The sequence below is a fragment of the Ahaetulla prasina genome, chromosome 8, assembly GCF_028640845.1.
Source record: "Ahaetulla prasina isolate Xishuangbanna chromosome 8, ASM2864084v1, whole genome shotgun sequence".
NCBI lineage: Eukaryota > Metazoa > Chordata > Lepidosauria > Squamata > Colubridae > Ahaetulla > Ahaetulla prasina.
This window is the reverse complement of record NC_080546.1, coordinates 9,615,891-9,633,430: the sequence shown is the minus strand read 5'-3', so window position 1 is coordinate 9,633,430 and position 17,540 is coordinate 9,615,891. Positions and strand designations below refer to the sequence as shown.

At 42.3% G+C, this 17,540-nt stretch overlaps 1 protein-coding gene across 15 annotated transcripts in view; it reads left to right on the top strand.

Moving 5' to 3' along the window:
- RUFY3 (RUN and FYVE domain containing 3) overlaps positions 1 to 17,540 on the top strand; it is a 94,191-nt gene that overhangs the window by 11,975 nt on the left and 64,676 nt on the right. Inside the window, exon 1 of one of the 15 annotated variants that reach the window (XM_058192200.1) lies at positions 5,041 to 6,571. The exons of 11 other annotated variants lie outside the window; for them this stretch is intronic. In XM_058192200.1, coding sequence (XP_058048183.1) covers positions 6,394 to 6,571 — 178 coding nt within the window. In that variant the 5' untranslated portion in view covers positions 5,041 to 6,393. Of the gene's footprint in view, positions 1 to 5,040; positions 6,572 to 17,540 lie in introns of those variants that run through there. 3 more of the 15 variants (XM_058192201.1, XM_058192192.1, XM_058192193.1) reach the window with 3 other exon arrangements.

The following is a 17,540-nucleotide window of genomic DNA, read 5'->3' as shown; positions in this document are numbered from 1 at the left end:
GACTTTGGGCCAATCATCAGGAGCCTGGGAGTTCTAGTCCTGCCTTTGGCATGAAAGCCAGCTGGGTACTTTTGGGCCTGTCGTTGTCTCTCAGCCCAACCCATCTCACGGAGTTGTTGTGGGGAACATAACAGGGTGAAAGAGTACTATATATGTTCTGTACCTGTAGTAAAGGCGGGATAATAAATAAATGAATAAAATAAAAAGCAAATTTAAGCCACTCATTAAACCTGAATGGCTCTTCTTCCAGCGAGATTGGAAGTGGATTGAAACAACATGTTGTGACAAGGTCAGAGTGGTTGTGTTGAAGTGGAAGTATTTTGAATGCAAAGTGTTTTGTGCATTTTGCTTGCTGTTGTAATGTTGTAAAGGTGACTCAGTGGCTAAGACGCTGAGCTTGTCGATCGAAAGGTCGGCAGTTCAGCGGTTCGAATCCCTAGTGCCGCGTAATGGGGTGAGCTCCCCTTACTTGTCCCAGCTTCTGCCAACCTAGCAGTTCGAAAGCAGGTAAAAAATGCAAGTAGAAAAATAGGGACCACCTTTGGTGGAAAGGTAACAGCGTTCCGTGCGCCTTTGGTGTTGAGTCATGCCAGCCACATGACCAGGGAGACGTCTTCAGGCAGCACTGGCTCTTCAGCTTTGAAACGGAGATGAGCACTGCCCCCTAGAGTCAGGAACAACTAGCACATATGTGCTAGGGGAACCTTTGCCTTTACCTTTACTAGTAAGTGTAAAATAAGATGTGAGATAGCAAAAATCAGAGATGGCGCTGAAGAAACGAAATGAAGTAATGATGTTATAAAATAACAAGCAGTTTCTTTAATTAGATAATAAACAGGAGATGAGCACCTGTTTCTGACTTCTAATCCTTGAATACTCTTGAGGAAAGAATACACTGACGTATTTTTTCCACCTGTATTACCAAATCAAAGATAAAGAGAAGGAAGAATCAAGGAAGGATTACCTACTCTGAATCAAAATCAGAGCGTTGATTGGTTTCTGATATATAATGATTTTAATGTATGCTTTTGTGTTAACACCATTTTTGCGAATGTAACCCTAGGAAAATGTTTGCATCGTAGGAAGCCTCTTATAAGTAAATTATACTCGCTAGCTCTAATGTGTTTGCAGAAGAATGATAGTCACCATTCTCTCACTGAATTACTTGGTTATAATTTTTATGTTAAGAGTCCTTTAATTGCAAACTGTGGGAACTGAACTTACTACAAAAACAAAGCTGGAACCTTAGCATAATTTTGATTTTCAGGATCTTAACGGCCTGGAAATTGTCTCCTACTTTATAGAAGGTGTGTGGAATTGGATTTATGAAAGATTACAGGTAGTCCTAATTTCTGTTGCTAGCTGAGACAGTTGTTAAATGAATTTTGCTCCATTTTATGATCTTTCTTGACACGGTTGTTAAGTGAATCACTGCAGTTGTTAACTTAGCAACGCTTTTGTTCAATGAATCTGGCTCCCCCATTGATTTTGCTTGTCAGAAGGTCGCAAAAGGCGGTCACATGACCCCGGGACATTGCAAATGTCATAAATAGGAGTCAATTATCTTTAAAGCGCTCCATGGCATATTTATTATCTTTAAATCTTTAAAGCGCTCCATGGCATAGGGCCGGGCTATTTACGGGACCGCCTACTGCTACCAAATACCTCTCACCGACCCGTGCGCTCTCACAGAGAGGGACTCCTCAGGGTGCCGTCAGCTAGGCAGTGCCGTCTGGCGACACCAGGAAGGGCCTTCTCTGTGGGGGCTCCCACCCTCTGGAACGAACTCCCTCCAGGACTTCGCCAACTTCCGGACCTCCGAACCTTTCGTCGCGAGCTTAAAACACACTTATTTATCTGCGCGGGACTGGATTAGATTTTAAAGTTATGGGTTTTAAGGGGTTTTTATTATTTTTATTATTTATACTATTTTAAATTTGGGGCAATAGAATAAGTTTTTTAATTGTTTTTTAATCTGTATTTATATGTATTTTTAACTGCCTGTGAACCGCCCTGAGTCCTTAGGGAGATAGGGCGGTATATAAATTTGAAAAATAAATAAATAAATTGCAAAGCATCTGAATTTTGATCATGTGGGATGCTGCAAAGATCATAAATGTGAGAAAGGGTCATAAATCTCTTTTTTTGGTGCCATTGTAGCTTCGAACAGTCACTAAATGAACTGTTGTAAGTCAAGGACTATTTGTGCATTTTCAGTTCATGGGGTCCTGGGTGGTCTCTGAACTTGGTTCTTTTCTTGCAGAGGTTTCATTACAAGCAATGTCGGCTGGCGGCCCCCAGGGGGAGGGCCTTCTCTGTGGGGGCTCCTACCCTATGGAACGAGCTTCCCCCTGGACTCAGACAAATACCTGACCTTAGGACCTTCCGCCGCGAACTCAAAACCTACTTATTTCGTCTTGCTGGACTCGCTTAAATTTTATATTATTAAATTGATTTATGGGTTTTTTAAATTTTTTAGTAAATTTTAGTGGGAATATTTTTATCTATAAGTAGCCAAATTAAATAGGTTTTTTAAGGGTTGTTTTTAGTTTTGTACTGTGGTTTTCTTTCTGTATTTTACTTGTGGCTGTACACCGCCCTGAGTCCTTCGGGAGAAGGGCGGTCTATAAATAAAAATGATGTTGTTGTTGTTGTTGTTGTTGTTGTTGTTGTTGTTATTATTATTATTATTATTATTATTATTATTATTATTATTATTACCCAAATTAGGTAAGATCATCATTGCCCCTCCTTTCAACCCTGAGCTACAGATGTTCTCTTTTTATTTTCAATATGGTTATGGAGCCAATTCTGTGAGATTTATGGTCTTTCTCTGGAGCATTGATTGCTGGTTCCTGGTTTGAAATATTCAATATTATTCTTAGTTCTTCTTTACCTCATAAGGATACAGGTAATTCTTCATTGATGACCGCAACTGAGTCCAAACCTTCTGTGGCTAAGCGACACAGCTGTTAAGTGAGCTTTGCACCATTTTACAACCTTTCTTGCCACCGGTATTAAGCGAATCACTTCAGTTGTTAAGCTAGGAACTCAGTTGTTAAGTGAATCTCGCTTCCCCATTGACTCTGCTGGTCAGAAGGTCGCAAAAGGTGATCACATGACCCCGGGACACTGCAGCCGTCATAAATATGAGTCAGTTGCCAAGCATCTGAATTTTGATCACATGACCATGAGGATGCTGCAATGGTCATAAGTGTGAAAAGTCATAAGTCACTTTTTTCAGTGCCGTTGTAGCTTTGGTCATTAAATGAACTGTTGTAAGTGGAGAAGTAGCTGCATATTTCCTTCAAGCGTGTTCTTAATGGCAGATTCAAGCAAGATCTAAGATGACTTTGGAACAGCCATCTTGTTATCCAGATTAGTCATTTATTCTCTGTATGAAGTATCTTTCGATCATTCCATATCCATCCATCGATCATTTCTTCTAGGGTCATCTCAGTTTTTATGGAAATATTTCCAATTTAAACATAATAAGCAGTAACGAGTGTCTCCGGGAACTGGAAATTGAAGTCTCTTTTTCTGTATTTTTCTCTTGGGAGGTAAATCTGTTTACAGTAGCTGCAAACTGAGGTTAAAATTTTACTACAGACTGAGGTTAAAATTTTACTACAGATTCAGGTAAAATTTTACCACAGACTGAGGTTAAAATTTTACTACAGACTCAGGTTAAAATTTTACTACAGACTCAGGTAAAATTTTACCACAGACTGAGGTTAAAATTTTACTACAGACTGAGGTTAAAATTTTACTACAGACTCAGGTAAAATTTTACCACAGACTGAAGTTAAAATTTTACTACAGACTGAGGTTAAAATTTTACTACAGACTCAGGTAAAATTTTACCACAGACTGAAGTTAAAATTTTACTACAGACTGAGGTTAAAATTTTACTACAGACTGAGGTTAAAATTTTACTACAGACTCAGGTAAAATTTTACCACAGACTGAGGTTAAAATTTTACTACAGACTGAGGTTAAAATTTTACTACAGACTCAGGTAAAATTTTACCACAGACTGAAGTTAAAATTTTACTACAGACTGAGGTAAAATTTTACTATAGACTGAAGTTAAATTTTTACTACAGACTGAGATTATAATTTTATTACAGACTGAGGTTAAAATTTTACTATAGACTCAGGTAAAATTTTACCACAGACTGAGGTTAAAATTTTACTACAGACTGAGGTAAAATTTTACTATAGACTGAGGTTAAAATTTTACTACAGACTGAGGTTAAAATTTTACTACAGACTCAGGTAAAATTTTACCACAGACTGAGGTTAAAATTTTACTACAGACTGAGGTTATAATTTTACTACAGACTGAGGTTATAATTTTACTACAGACTGAGGTTAAAATTTTAGCACAGACTGATCTGTCCTGTTGTACCTGTGACCTTTTCAGACTAATCGGCATACGCTGCAAAATATGCCGTCATCCTCTTTGCAAACATGCTGTGGTTTGAATCGGTCCATTACTCAGCTTGCAAATAACATGTGTATGCCAAGCATTGGGTATTTAGAAGAATCGCTTCTCAATATTTTTCCCCCCTGACATTGGTGCTAATTAACGTATGAAACGGATGCATTTAGGGGACGACTTCAGGAAATGGAGCTCTTTGCAAAAGAATAAACGTGTGCTAAAAATGTTTTGAAACTGGTAAACATCTCAGATTTTATCCCAAAGGTGCTTTTTTTTTTTTTCAGGAGGCAACTGGACTTCCTTATTTGTTCTGAAGACATCTCACTTTTCATCCGAGAAGCTTCTTCAGCTCTGACTGGGTGGTGGGGAATGGAAGGATTTATACTCCTTGCAGGCAGCTGGCCATTTGCATCCTTTTAGAGCAGGGGTCTCCAACCTTGGCAACTTTAAGCCTGATGGACTTCAACTCCCAGAATCCCCCAGCCAGCAAAGCCGGCTGGGGAATTCTGGGAGTTGAAGTCCACCAGGCTTAAAGTTGCCAGGGTTGGAGACCCCCTGTTTTAGAGGGTCACTGAAGCACTTGGAAGTTTATCTGTGTCCTCAGGGTCACCCAAGTAGTGAAAATGGTTCCTGTAGTCTGCAATTATTCCTCTGGAAATCCATTCCTACTCCCATACCACACCAAGGGTGTTTATCCCAAATTGTATAGCTAAAAGTCTGTAGAAATTCTCAGTCATCCAGGTCATGGTTGTCCCAAAGGTGCTTTTTCAGGAGGCAACTGGACTTTCTCGTTTTTTTGTTTCAAGGATGTTTCCCTTCTCATCCAAGAAGCTTCTTCAGTTCTGACAGGATAGTTGGGAATGGAAGGATTTATATTCCTTGCAGACAGCTGGTCAGCTGCATCTTTTTTGAGGGTCTTTGAAGCACCTGGAGCTTTATCTCTGTCCTCAGGGTCACCTGAGTAGTGCAAATGGTTCCTGTAGCCTGACAATTTTTTCCTCTGGAAATCCATTCCTTACTCCCACACCATTCAAAGGGTCTTCATCCCAAATTGTATCGCTAAAAGGTTGATGGCAAGCATGTTTATATCTCTGTGTGCCTGGATGTGAGTTTAGACTAGCCCTGGTTAAGCAGGAGAAGAGATGCTGAGGACGGAATCAGCTGAGTTCTTTCTCCTGCATCTCTAAAGCATCTCGGGAATTGCTTGCCGTACGGCGAGAGCCAGCTGGTCACATGAGTCTGAATTTTCATTTTAGTTCATTAGTCAGCCATTTTGGTCAACACCCTCTTTAACTGCGCACAATCCAATCCTATTATCTTTTCTGAATCTGGGTTGATCGGAAGGGGGCAAGAGAGAGAGAGAGAAAGAAAGAAAAGAGAGAGAGAGAGAGAGAGAGCAGCTGTCGATTTGAGTGGATCCTGGATACCTCTTCTTCTCTTTGTGTGGCTATTGTTCTGTTGTTTTGTAATTATTATTTTTTTTTTTAAAAAGACAAGGTTTTTTTCCCTGAGACAGCCAAGAGGGCTGGATATTATTATTTTTTCCCGCCGCTCTCCTTGATGCAGAGGCCGTGCGCGAAGGGGTTATTCAGGAATAATAGCTCCTAGTCACATCGAGCATCTGTGCACGGCTGTGCGGCTTTGCAGAAGAAAACCGGAGGAAGGAAAACAGCTGAGAAGGGGGGTCTCTTTCCCCCCCCCCCCACCTTCCCTTCTGCCTCGCTTTCCTCAAAGTAGTGCATTGTCTGATCTCCGGCGAATCTTTCCCGTGACGGCGGCCAGCTATTGAATTATTTTTTTTTCCCCTCTTCGAGGGGGAAGATTTTTTCTCTCTCCTCCCCTTCTCCTTTTTATGGTTTTGTTTTTAATTTTCGCTTGGTTTTATTTTTATTTTTATTTCACCACCACCACCACCAAATCGGCTTTATTGTTGTATCAGCTGAGTCATCATGTCGTCTCTGACGCCTCAGAGCGATACGCCGACTCCCACCACAGACAAGATCACCCAGGCTGCCATGGAAACCATCTATCTCTGCAAATTCCGGGTGTCCATGGATGGAGAATGGCTCTGTTTGAGAGAGCTGGATGACATCTCTCTGACGCCTGACCCCGAACCGAGCCAAGAAGGTACGGTTGCCCCCCCCGCCCTTCTCTCCCCCCCTTCGTTCTGACAGGCAACCCCGGTTGTTGCAGTGCAAAGCGGTAGGGGTTTGCGCTATGTGTGCATCCCTACCGCCAAACATAACCGTTTTATTATACGTGGAATGGCCTTATTTCATTTAAATGTGGTCCATGCTCTGGACTCTGTTTTTTTTTTAAAAAAAAAAAACACCACACAGCCTCTTTGTGGAAAACGGAAAGGGTGGTTAAAAGCGAAGGTCAACAGCCGGGGGAAAAATGGTTGTCTTCCCTTGGATTGTTCTGTTTTTCTAGGCACCTGCGCTCTTTGCAGTAAAATCTAGCAAAAATAACCTGAGGGCTTGTACCTTCTCTACTGCACTAGAAGGAAGATCCATCTTTGATATCTAAGTACGGAATCTCAGCCGCCTAAACTACTACTATTATTATTTTTTAGCCAAAGGGGTTAATTTTTTTTGTAGAGGACAGTAGCCAAAAATAACGGGGTTAGGTGCAAAAAATGTAATTACATTCTTAATTAATGTGATGTGATGGAGTTAGCTGATAATAATGAGGTCAGGGAACTGGAGGCTGAGACAAAAGAACAGTTGCAGGAATTGGGTATTTTAGTTTAATGAAAAGAAGGACTAGGGTGACATGATAAGCAGTGTTCCAATATCTCGGGGGGCTGCCACAAAAAAAGAAGGGGTCAAAAACCTAAAGACAGGACAAAAAGCAATGGGTGGAAACTAATCAAAGAGAGAAGCAACCTAGAACTAAGGATGGATTTCCTGACAGTTAGAACAATTAATCAGTGGAACAGCTTCCCACCAGAAGTTGTGGGTGCTCCAACGCTGGAGGTTTGGACAACCATTTGCCTGAAATGGTGTAGGGTCTCCTGCTTGAGTTGGTTGGGGTTGGACTAGGAGACCTCCAAGGTCCCTTCCAACTCTGTTATTCTGTTATTCCGCTGAAGCAGTTGATCTAAAGAAAAAACATCTATGCCACTTATGGGTTACGAAAGGAAATTTATGGTTTAAAATTTAGATGTGGCAAATAGATAATGTGTCATTTGGGACTTTTTAGAGAGACTTCATGGTGGTCTGTTTTGACGGGAGAGGAGATAAGTAGGAAATTATAAGGGGATACAGGATTATTATATATTGCATGGCAAAGGGATCTAGGAAATAGGGTTGTGAAGAGTAAAGCCTATTATTTAATCTCTGGTTTAAAGGTTTCATTTTAAAAGCAGGAAACACCCGGTGAAGGTGATTTGAATTTCGTTCCCTTTTTAAATCTCTTTTTACCGCAACATCTTTTTAGAAGCAAAGTGAAAGCTTCTATTTTTTTATTATTATATTTTGCAATATCACGCCCCAGTGTAACATTCACAGGTGTAGAAGCCACCTGCTGTTTGACAGTTATCACAATGGGCAACCTTGTGTTACCTGAGCCCATTTCAAAGTGAGGGTGATCTCCTGTATAAAATCCAAAGTTAACTGAGGTTCTTTCTCCTTCCTTCCTTACTTTCACAGAGAAAGTAGCCAATTCATTTTCTTTGTTGATTCGCATCTGTGTCCTAGACATGAAGCACAGGTTCCCTGCCCCATCGGATGCGGCTTTCCCAAAGGTGCTTTTTCAAGAGGCAACTGGACTTTCTTTGTTTTCCCTTGAAGACATTTCTCTTCTCCTCCCAGAAGCTTCTTCAGTTCTGACTGAATGGGCAGGGAATGGAAGGATTTATATTCCTTGCAGACAGCTGGTCATTAGCACTCTCTGTAAGAGTTATTGGGGCCACTTGGAGGTTTATCTGTGCCCTCAGGGTCACCTGAATACAGGTAGTTCTCAACTTCCGGCCATAATGGAGCCCAATATTTCTGTTGCTAAGTGAGACATAACGTTCAGTGAATTTTACCCCGTTTTACCACCTTTCTTGCCACAGGGGTTAAGTGAATCACTGCAATTGTTAAGTTGGCAACACGGTGGTTAAATTGCTGCTTGCAATTACTGCAGGTTCAAGCCCCACCAGGCCCAAGGTTGACTCAGCCTTCCATCCTTTATAAGGTAGGTAAAATGAGGACCCAGATTGTTGGGGGCAATAAGTTGACTTTGTATATAATATACAATGGATGAAGACTATTGCTTAACACATTGTAAGCCGCCCTGAATCTTCGGAGAAGGGCGGGATATAAATGCAAATTAAAAAAAAATGAATCTGGCTTCCCCGTTGACTTTGCTTGTCAGAAGGTCGCAAAAGGGGATACACGTGACTCCCAGGAGAGTTGCAACGGTCATAAATATGAATCAGTTGCCAAGCTTCCAAATTTTGATCGCATGATCGTGCCGGGGAGGGGGGGGGGGCTGATGTTTGCGATGTTGTTGTAAGTGTGACAGAGTCGTAAGTCACTTTTTTTCCAGTGTCGTGGTAATTATGAATGGTCACTAAATGAACTGTTCCTAAGTGGAGGATTACCTGTACTGCAAACAGGTGTGGAACTTTCTTGGGACTGCTGACAGAACTGTGTTGTAAACAGGAGTTCGGTGAGTGTCGTATATCCCTCCCCGATCTGTTGAGAGATCTGTGTTCAATTTTGACACAGATGGCCTATTTATTTATTTATTTATTTATTTATTTATTCGAATTTTTATACCGCCCTATCTACCGAAGGACTCAGGGCGGTGTACAGCCAAATAAAAACATAAGAATAATACAAATAAAAACAACAATTAAAAAACTTATTAATCAGGCCGAAATTAAAATATCACTAAAATAGTATAAAACCCCATTAAAACTAAATTTAAAACTAAAAACCCTAGGCTAGCCCTGTGCAAATAAATAGATGTGTCTTAAGCTCGCGGCGGAAGGTTCGGAGGTCAGGAAGTTGGCGCAGCCCTGGGGGAAGCTCGTTCCAGAGGGTGGGAGCCCCCACAGAGAAAGCCCTTCCTCTGGGTGTCGCCAGTCGGCACTGCCTGGCGGACGGCACCCTAAGGAGTCCCTCTCTGTGAGAGCGTACGGGTCGGTGGGAGGCAATCGGTGGCAGTAGGCGGTCCCGTAAGTAACCCGGCCCTATGCCATGGAGCGCTTTAAAGATAGTAACCAAAACCTTGAAGCGCACCCGAAAGGCCACAGGTAGCCAGTGCAGTCTGCGCAGGATAGGTGTAACATGGGAGCCACGAGGGGCTCCCTCTATCACCCGCGCAGCTGCATTCTGAACCAACTGCAGCCTCCGGATGCCCTTCAAGGGGAGCCCCATGTTGAGAGCGTTGCAGTAATCCAAGCGAGATGTCACGAGCGCATGAGTGACCGTGCATAAGGCATCCCAGTCTAGGAAGGGGCGCAACTGGCGGACCAGGCGAACCTGGTAAAAAGCTCTCCTGGAGATGGCCGTCAAATGATCTTCAAAAGACAGCCGTCCATCCAGGAGAACGCCCAAGTTGCGCACCCTTTCCATCGGGGCCAATAACTCGCCCCCAACAGTCAGCTTTGACCCCTCTTTCAAACCAGCGTTCCTCTCTGTCCAGAATATGGACTTTACTGTCTTCAAAAGAGTGGGTTTTGTCTTCTATATCCAGATAGATTGCTGAATTTAAATTGAACTGAGAAAAAAAAAAAACCTTTGGGATAATCATGACCGAGAATCTCCATAGACACTCAATTTCTTTTTAATCTCTGCTTCTAGCTGAGAACTTTTCTGGAAGGTTTTGATCTATCATATAGTGGCTGTAAATTACAGATTCTTGATACGAAAGCAGCATCTTATTTTCCTTGGGGAAGTTTCACACTATAGGAAATCTAATTTTATCGTATGCCCCCTCCCCCCCTCCCCCCGGTTAGGTATTTAGAGCATTAATAGGACACTTCCCCTATATTTGAGACCCCAGGAAAGGATTATTCAGTTCCTACCTGGAAGGCAGGTAAGAGGAAGTGTAATGAAAATGAGCAAATGATTTTAATCTGCGAAAACTTTATTTTGCAGGAGGTTATCCTGCACTTAATTTCTGCTTCATTCATCATTGTTCTGTCAGCCCATTATAATTTTAAACCCCTTTACCAGCAGTAGACATTGAAAAGGATATACAGGTAGTCCTTGACTTAACGACCACAATTGAGCCCAAAATTTCTGTTGCTAAGTGAAACATTAAGTGAGTTGTGTCCCATTTTACGACTTTTCTTGCCACAGTTTAGAATGGAATAGGTTTTTGGGGTGTTTTTTTTTGTGTAGAATAATAACTTTACTATCACTTTGAATGTGCACTAATCGGCATACATTAAAATGAAATTTCGTTGCCTACAGCTCTCAAAAGGGTCACTAATATAATGTTCATGACATAATATAACAGAATAAATAAATAAATACAGATCAGTAACAGAATCATGCATATACCCATATTATTATATTTATTATTTTATTATTTAAATTTTTATACCGCCCTTCTCCCGAAGGACTCAGGGCGGTTCACAGCCTGATAAAAAATACAAAATAATACAATATAAATACGATTAAAATACAATTAAAAAACTTATTAAATTGGCCACGGTTAAAATTTAGAATAAAAACCCATTAAAAACCCATAAGTTTAAAAACTAACCCAGTCCAGCGCAGATGAATAGGTGAGTTTTAAGCTCGCGACGAAAGGTTCGGAGGTCCGGAAGTTGACGGAGTCCGGGGGGTAGTTCGTTCCAAAGGGTGGGAGCCCCCACAGAGAAGGCCCTTCCTGGGCGTCGCCAGACGACACTGTCACGACGGCACCTGAGGAGTCCCTCTCTGTGAGAGCGCACATTTATTGATCTGTGCAGGACTGGCTTAGATTTTAAATTTATAGGGGTTTTAAATTTGGTTTTAAGATTTATATTTATATTTTTAATATTTGGCATTAGAATAAGTTTTTTAATAGTTATTTTAATTGTATACAAATGTTTTGTGTGCCTGTGAACCGCCCTGAGTCCTTCGGGAGATAGGGCGGTATATAAATTTGAATAATAAATAAATAAATAAATAAACAGAATCATGCATATACCCATAGTTGTTCAGTGAATAGCTGCAGTTGTTAATTTAGTTGTTAATTTAGTAACACGGTTGTTCAGTGAATCTGCCTTCCCCATTGACTTCGCTTGCCAGAAGGTGGCAAAATGACCCCATATCATAAACATGAATCAGTTGCCAAGCGACTGTGTGTGTATGTGTGTGTGTGTGTGTGTGTGTGTGTGTGTTGCAATGGTCAGAAGTGTAAAAAGCGGTCATACATTGCTTTTTTTCAGAGCCGTTGTAACTTTGAACACTCACTAAACAAACTGTTGTAAGTCAAGGACTACCTGTATTAGAGATGCCGCTTCCTGTTCAACCCAGATCTCCAGCTTGAATGCTTTTTTTAAAAAAAGGGTTTTATTTATACAAATTTCTTTGAGATAGACGGCCTGATGTTGCTTAATTTCTAATAAATGTAGCATAGGGTAAAGGTTCCCCTCGCACATATGTGCTACTCGTTCCTGACTCTAGGGGGCTGTGCTCATCTCCGTTTCGAAGCCGAAAAGCCAGCGCTGTCCGAAGACGTCTCCGTGGTCATGTGGCCGGCATGACTCAATGCCAAAGGTGCACGGAAATGCTGTTCCCTTCCCACCAAAGGTGGTCCCTATTTTTCTATTTACATTTTTTAACTGCTTTCGAACTTCTAGGTTGGCAGGAGCTGGGATAAGTGACCAGAGCTCACCCCATTACGCGGCACTAGGTATTCGAACCGCTGAACTGCCGACCTTTCGATCGATAAGCTCAGCATCTTAGCCACTGAGCCACCGCATCCCTTCCAAATGTAGCATAGGTCCATTGTAAGTTTGAACGGTTTGTGAAGTGACTGGTCGTTAAACAAGCACTACGTATGTCGATTTTGCTCAGCAATGAAACATGGAAAGGAAACTCATGACCCTCCTCGTATTATTTTCCAATCTTCTTCCGCAAGAAAAATCACATTTTTCATTATTTAGGCGTTGGAAAGCCCTATACGCCTCTGAGTTGTAAATTTTTTACCACTGCGTGATTGTCAGTAAAAGCAGCTAAGAGGTAACAGTAAGTTCACAGAATTTCTGATGCCGCCAGCGTAGAAAAGGTCTCTTATGGAAGACGTTGCAAGGTGGAAAAATCAAAGGCTATTTTAAACAGTGCAATTTACCTCACATGAACGCTGCTATTTATTTCCTCCTATTCAAACACTTTATTTTTAAAATCTTTTTATGGACTGCCAAGCTTATAAGGATGGGACTAACTCCTTAAAAAAAAAAAAGAATGTACTGTAGAAGTAGTTTGGGTTCACCTAGGCTAGTGATGGTTAACCTTTTCCGGACTGAGTGCCCAAAGTACACACGCAAATATGTGTATGCGTGCCCAAACCCCCAAAATGCAATGCGTGCATGGCCCCCCGCACCTCCCACGCCCCCTGTGCATGAGTGTGCAGTCCCCCGCATGTGCACCCCCCCCGTGTATGCATGCGGAGCTCCCCGGCACGTGCTTTATCCCCCCCTGCATGCGTGGCAGAGACCCGAAGACCAGCTGGCAGGCGAGAGGCACATGCGCAGTAGAGCTGAACTTGGGCAACGGTTTGCGTGCCCACTAGAAAGGGCACTGCGTGTCATAGGTTCGCCATCGTGGACCTAAGCCCAGGGTGTCAAACTCAAGGGTCGCGGATCTGGCCCGCGGGCTGCTTAGATTCCGCAATCCTGGAAACAGTGAAAGGACTGCCCTGCGGTCCCTCTGCCATTGAAAGGGGAGCTAGGGAGAGGCCGCTGGCGGCCTTCCCGAGTTCTGTTTTCGCTTGCAGAAGGTTGCGGGAAGCCGTCGCAGCCAAAAATGGAGCTCGAGAGCCCGTTTTCACTGGCAGAGCGCTCGGGTCACAGGCGCCCCGACACGAGTGACGTCGAGTGATGTTGAGCTAGCCACGCCCATGCCTTGTTTTCTGAATTGCTTGATTTATATCTATTTATTTATTAGATTTATGTGCATCTAGATGACTTACAGACATTTATGTGCATCTCGGGCGGCTTACAGACATTAAAACTGGTAGATATGAAGATGATAGAGCAATAAATAACAACAATAGTAACAAGTACGGTTAAAAGTACGGAGGAGAAGTAGAGCACAAAGTACAGGTATTCTTCGACTTAAAACCACAATTGAATCGAAAATTTCCGTTGCTAAGAAACCCAGTTGATAAGTGAATTTTCCCTCATTTTATGACCTTTCTTGCTACTGTTGTTAAGTGAATCACTGTCGTTGTTAAGTTAGTAACAACAGTTGTTAAGGGAATTTGGCTCCCCCCTCGAACGCTTGTAAGTCAAGGAACTGTATAAGGGAGAGGTGGGGGCTTTTCTTAATGCAATAGCCACCTCCAAAATGGTACACCTCCATTAAGGGCTGTGGCCAGCTGGCGGAGCTGCATCTTCAGGCCCTTGGGAAGGTCAAAAGGGAGGCTATGAATCTCATCTAAGGATGTTCCTGTTGTTACCCAGGCCCAAGTAGGTAGTAATAAACTTAGTCCGTGTAAAAATAAAACAAACTTTATTCGAACAGCTGGGAATTACTTCATTCCCAGCGTCGTTCAACTCAAAGTAAAACAAAGGCCTCCCAAACACAAATTCTTCATTATCTTACAAACTTTAGTCCAATTAGGCAAACTGCCAAAAGGCCATTCCTGGCAAATGTCCAGAAGCCACAAAAACAAAGACATACACGAAGCAGAGGACGCAGCTACAACGTTGTTTTCCGGCAAGCTGAAACACCGTTGCTGGTCTGTTTTAAGCCTTATGGGAAGGGCCAATCATCTCTTAGCCCTACTCCCGAGTTATCCTCTTTGCTTGAGCTGCTCTTGCCTTCTGGCAGCTCTTCTCCTGCATGTATTAGGAACAGGCTCCTCCTGTTCCTCTGCCTCACTACTATCAGTCTCTGGAGGCTCTGGAGTCCATACCTCACTCCCCAATGGCCCTGGCCTCACCTCAGCCTCATCACTGTCCGACTCCGTTGCCAGCTCCGTAGCCTGTTGACGGAGCACAACAGTTCCAGAGGGTAGGAACCATGGCCGAAAAGGCTCTTCTCTTGGACCCCGCCGGCCGAAATTCCTTCACCAACGAGGTCCACAGAACAGCCCTTCAATGGTGGGTCAGTTGCAGGGGTGGTATTCAGTTACCTTCGCTACTGGTTCGCAAATGTGAGCTCAGGGCCTTCCGAGCATGCGCAGACCGTCGAAAACAGGACATGATGACATCCAGGCAGGTGGGCAGAGCCTCCCGCAACCAGTTCGCTCAAGCTGGATAGAACCGACAGAATACCACCACTGGGCAGTTGAGATGAGACGGTTCCTCAGGTAGCTTGGACCCCAAAATCCTATTGCGGAGCTCAGTCTTAAGGAAAGATTACAGGAATTCCTCGACCGTTCAAAGGTACGACGGCACTGAGAAAAAAATGTGACTTATGACCGTTTTTTACACTTATGACCTCTGTAGCCTCTTCATGATCACATGATCAAAATTAAGATGCTTGGCAACTGGTTCATACTTAATGACCTTTGCTATGTCCCAAGGTCATGTGATCCCCCTTTTACGACCACCTGACAAGCAAACTCAACAGGTTCACTTGACGACCGTGTTGCTCACTTATCAACTGCGGTGATTCACTTAGCAACGGTGGCAAAAAAAAGTCATAAAATGGGGCAAAACTCACTTGACACAGGTCTCACTTAACAACAGAAATGTTGGGCTCAATTGTGGGCGTATGTCAAGGACTACCTGAATAAAAAAACGTATCCATCAAGTTGGTGATGACTTCATGGACTCGACCATCGTTGTCTTTACTTGCTAGTGCAGATAATTATTCTTCTTCTTCTTCTTCTTCTTCTTCTTCTTCTTCTTCTTCTTCTTCTTCTTCTTCTTCTTCTTCTTCTTCTTCTTCTTCTTCTTCTTCTTCTTCTTCTTCTTCGTTGTCTTTACTTGCTAGTGCAGGTAATTCTTCTTCTTCTTCTTCTTCTTCTTCTTCTTCTTCTTCTTCTTCTTCTTCTTCTTCTTCTTCTTCTTCTTCTTCGTTGTCTTTACTTGCTAGTGCAAGTACTTCTTCTTCTTCTTCTTCTTCTTCTTCTTCTTCTTCTTCTTCTTCTCTTTCTCCTTCTTCTTCGTTGTCTTTACTTGCTAGTGCAGGTAATTCTTCTTCTTCTTCTTCTTCTTCTTCTTCTTCTTCTTCTTCTTCTTCTTATTATTATTATTATTATTATTATTATTATTATTATTATCATCATTATTATTATCATTGTCACAACATTATATACAAGCACATACATTGAAAGGAAATAATAGGACAGGAACAGTAGGTACTTTTGTGCACTTATGCACACCCCTTATAGACCTCTTAGGAATGGGGTGAGGTCAATGGTAGATAGTCTTTGGTTAAAGCTTTTGGGAGTTTGAGAAGAGACCACAGAGTCAGGCAGTGTGTTCCAAGCATTAACAACTCTGTTACTGAAGTCATATTTTCTGCAATCAAGAGTGAAGCGGTTAACATTAAGTTTGAATCTATTGTTTGCTCTTGTATTGTTGTGATTGAAGCTGAAGTAGTCTTCAACAGGAAGGACATTGCAATAGATGATTCTGTGTGTTAAACACAGGTCTTGTCAGAGTCGGTGGAGTTCTAAGTTTTCTAAACCCAGGATTACATGTCTGGTGGCATAAGGTATTTTGTTGTATTCAGAGGAGTGGAGAACTCTTCTTGTAAAATATTTCTGGACTCGTTCAATTGTATTAATGTCAGAGATGTGGTATGGGTTCCAGACAGGTGAGCTGTATTCAAGAATAGGTCTAGCAAATGTTTTGTATGCTCTGGTTAGTAGACTTACAACTTTGTTTAGCGACCATTCAAAGTATCAATGGCGCTGAAAAAAACCCCACATGACCATTTTTCACACAACTGTTGCAGCATCCCCGTGGTCACATGATCAAAATTCAGACTTTAGGCAACAGACTCATGTTTATGACGGTTGCAGTGTCCCTGGGTCCCTTTTGCGACTTTCCGACAAGCAAAGTCAATGGGGAAGCCAGATTGATTTAACAGATTTCTAATAACAACAGAGTTGAAAGGGACCTTGGAGGCCTTCTAGTCCAACCCCCTGCCCAGGCAGGAAACCCTACACCATTTCAGACAGATGGTTATCCAACATCTTAAAAATTTCCAGTGTTGGAGCATTCACAACTTCTGAAGGCAAGTTGTTCCACTTATTAATTGTTCTAACTGTCAGGAAATTTCTCCTTAGTTCTAAGTTGCTTCTTTCCTTGATTAGTTTCCACCCATTGCTTCTTGTTCTACCCTCAGGTGCTTTGGAGAATAGCTTGACTCCCTCTTCTTTGTGGCAGCCCCTGAGATATTGGAACACTGCTATCATGTCTCCCCTAGTCCTTCTTTTCATTAAACTAGACATACCCAGTTCCTGCAACCGTTCTTCATATGTTTTAGCCTCCAGTCCCCTAATCATCTTTGTTGCTCTTCTCTGCACTCTTTCTAGAGTCTCAACATCTTTTTTACATCGTGGCGACCAAAACTGAATGCAATATTCCAAGTGTGGCCTTACCAAGGCCTTATAAAGTGGTACTAACACTTCACGTGATCTTGATTCTATCCCTCTGTTTATGCAGCCCAGAACTGTGTTGGCTTTTTTAGCAGCTGCTGCACACGGCTGGCTCATATCTAAATGGTTATCCACTAGGACTCCCAAGATCCCTCTCACAGTTACTACTGTTGAGCAAGGTACCACATATACGGTACCTGTGCATTTTGGGTTTTTTTTGCCTAAATGTAGACATCTCTCTCTCAAGGCTGTCTCCCAGGGTTACCCACAGCGGCCGGCGGGGAGTGATCTTTACAACCTGCAAAATTGCGCCGTTGGTGAATGTGACTGATGACACATCCTGGGGGAAAGGGGAAACAGCGTCAAGTTTGGGCCGTAAATTATA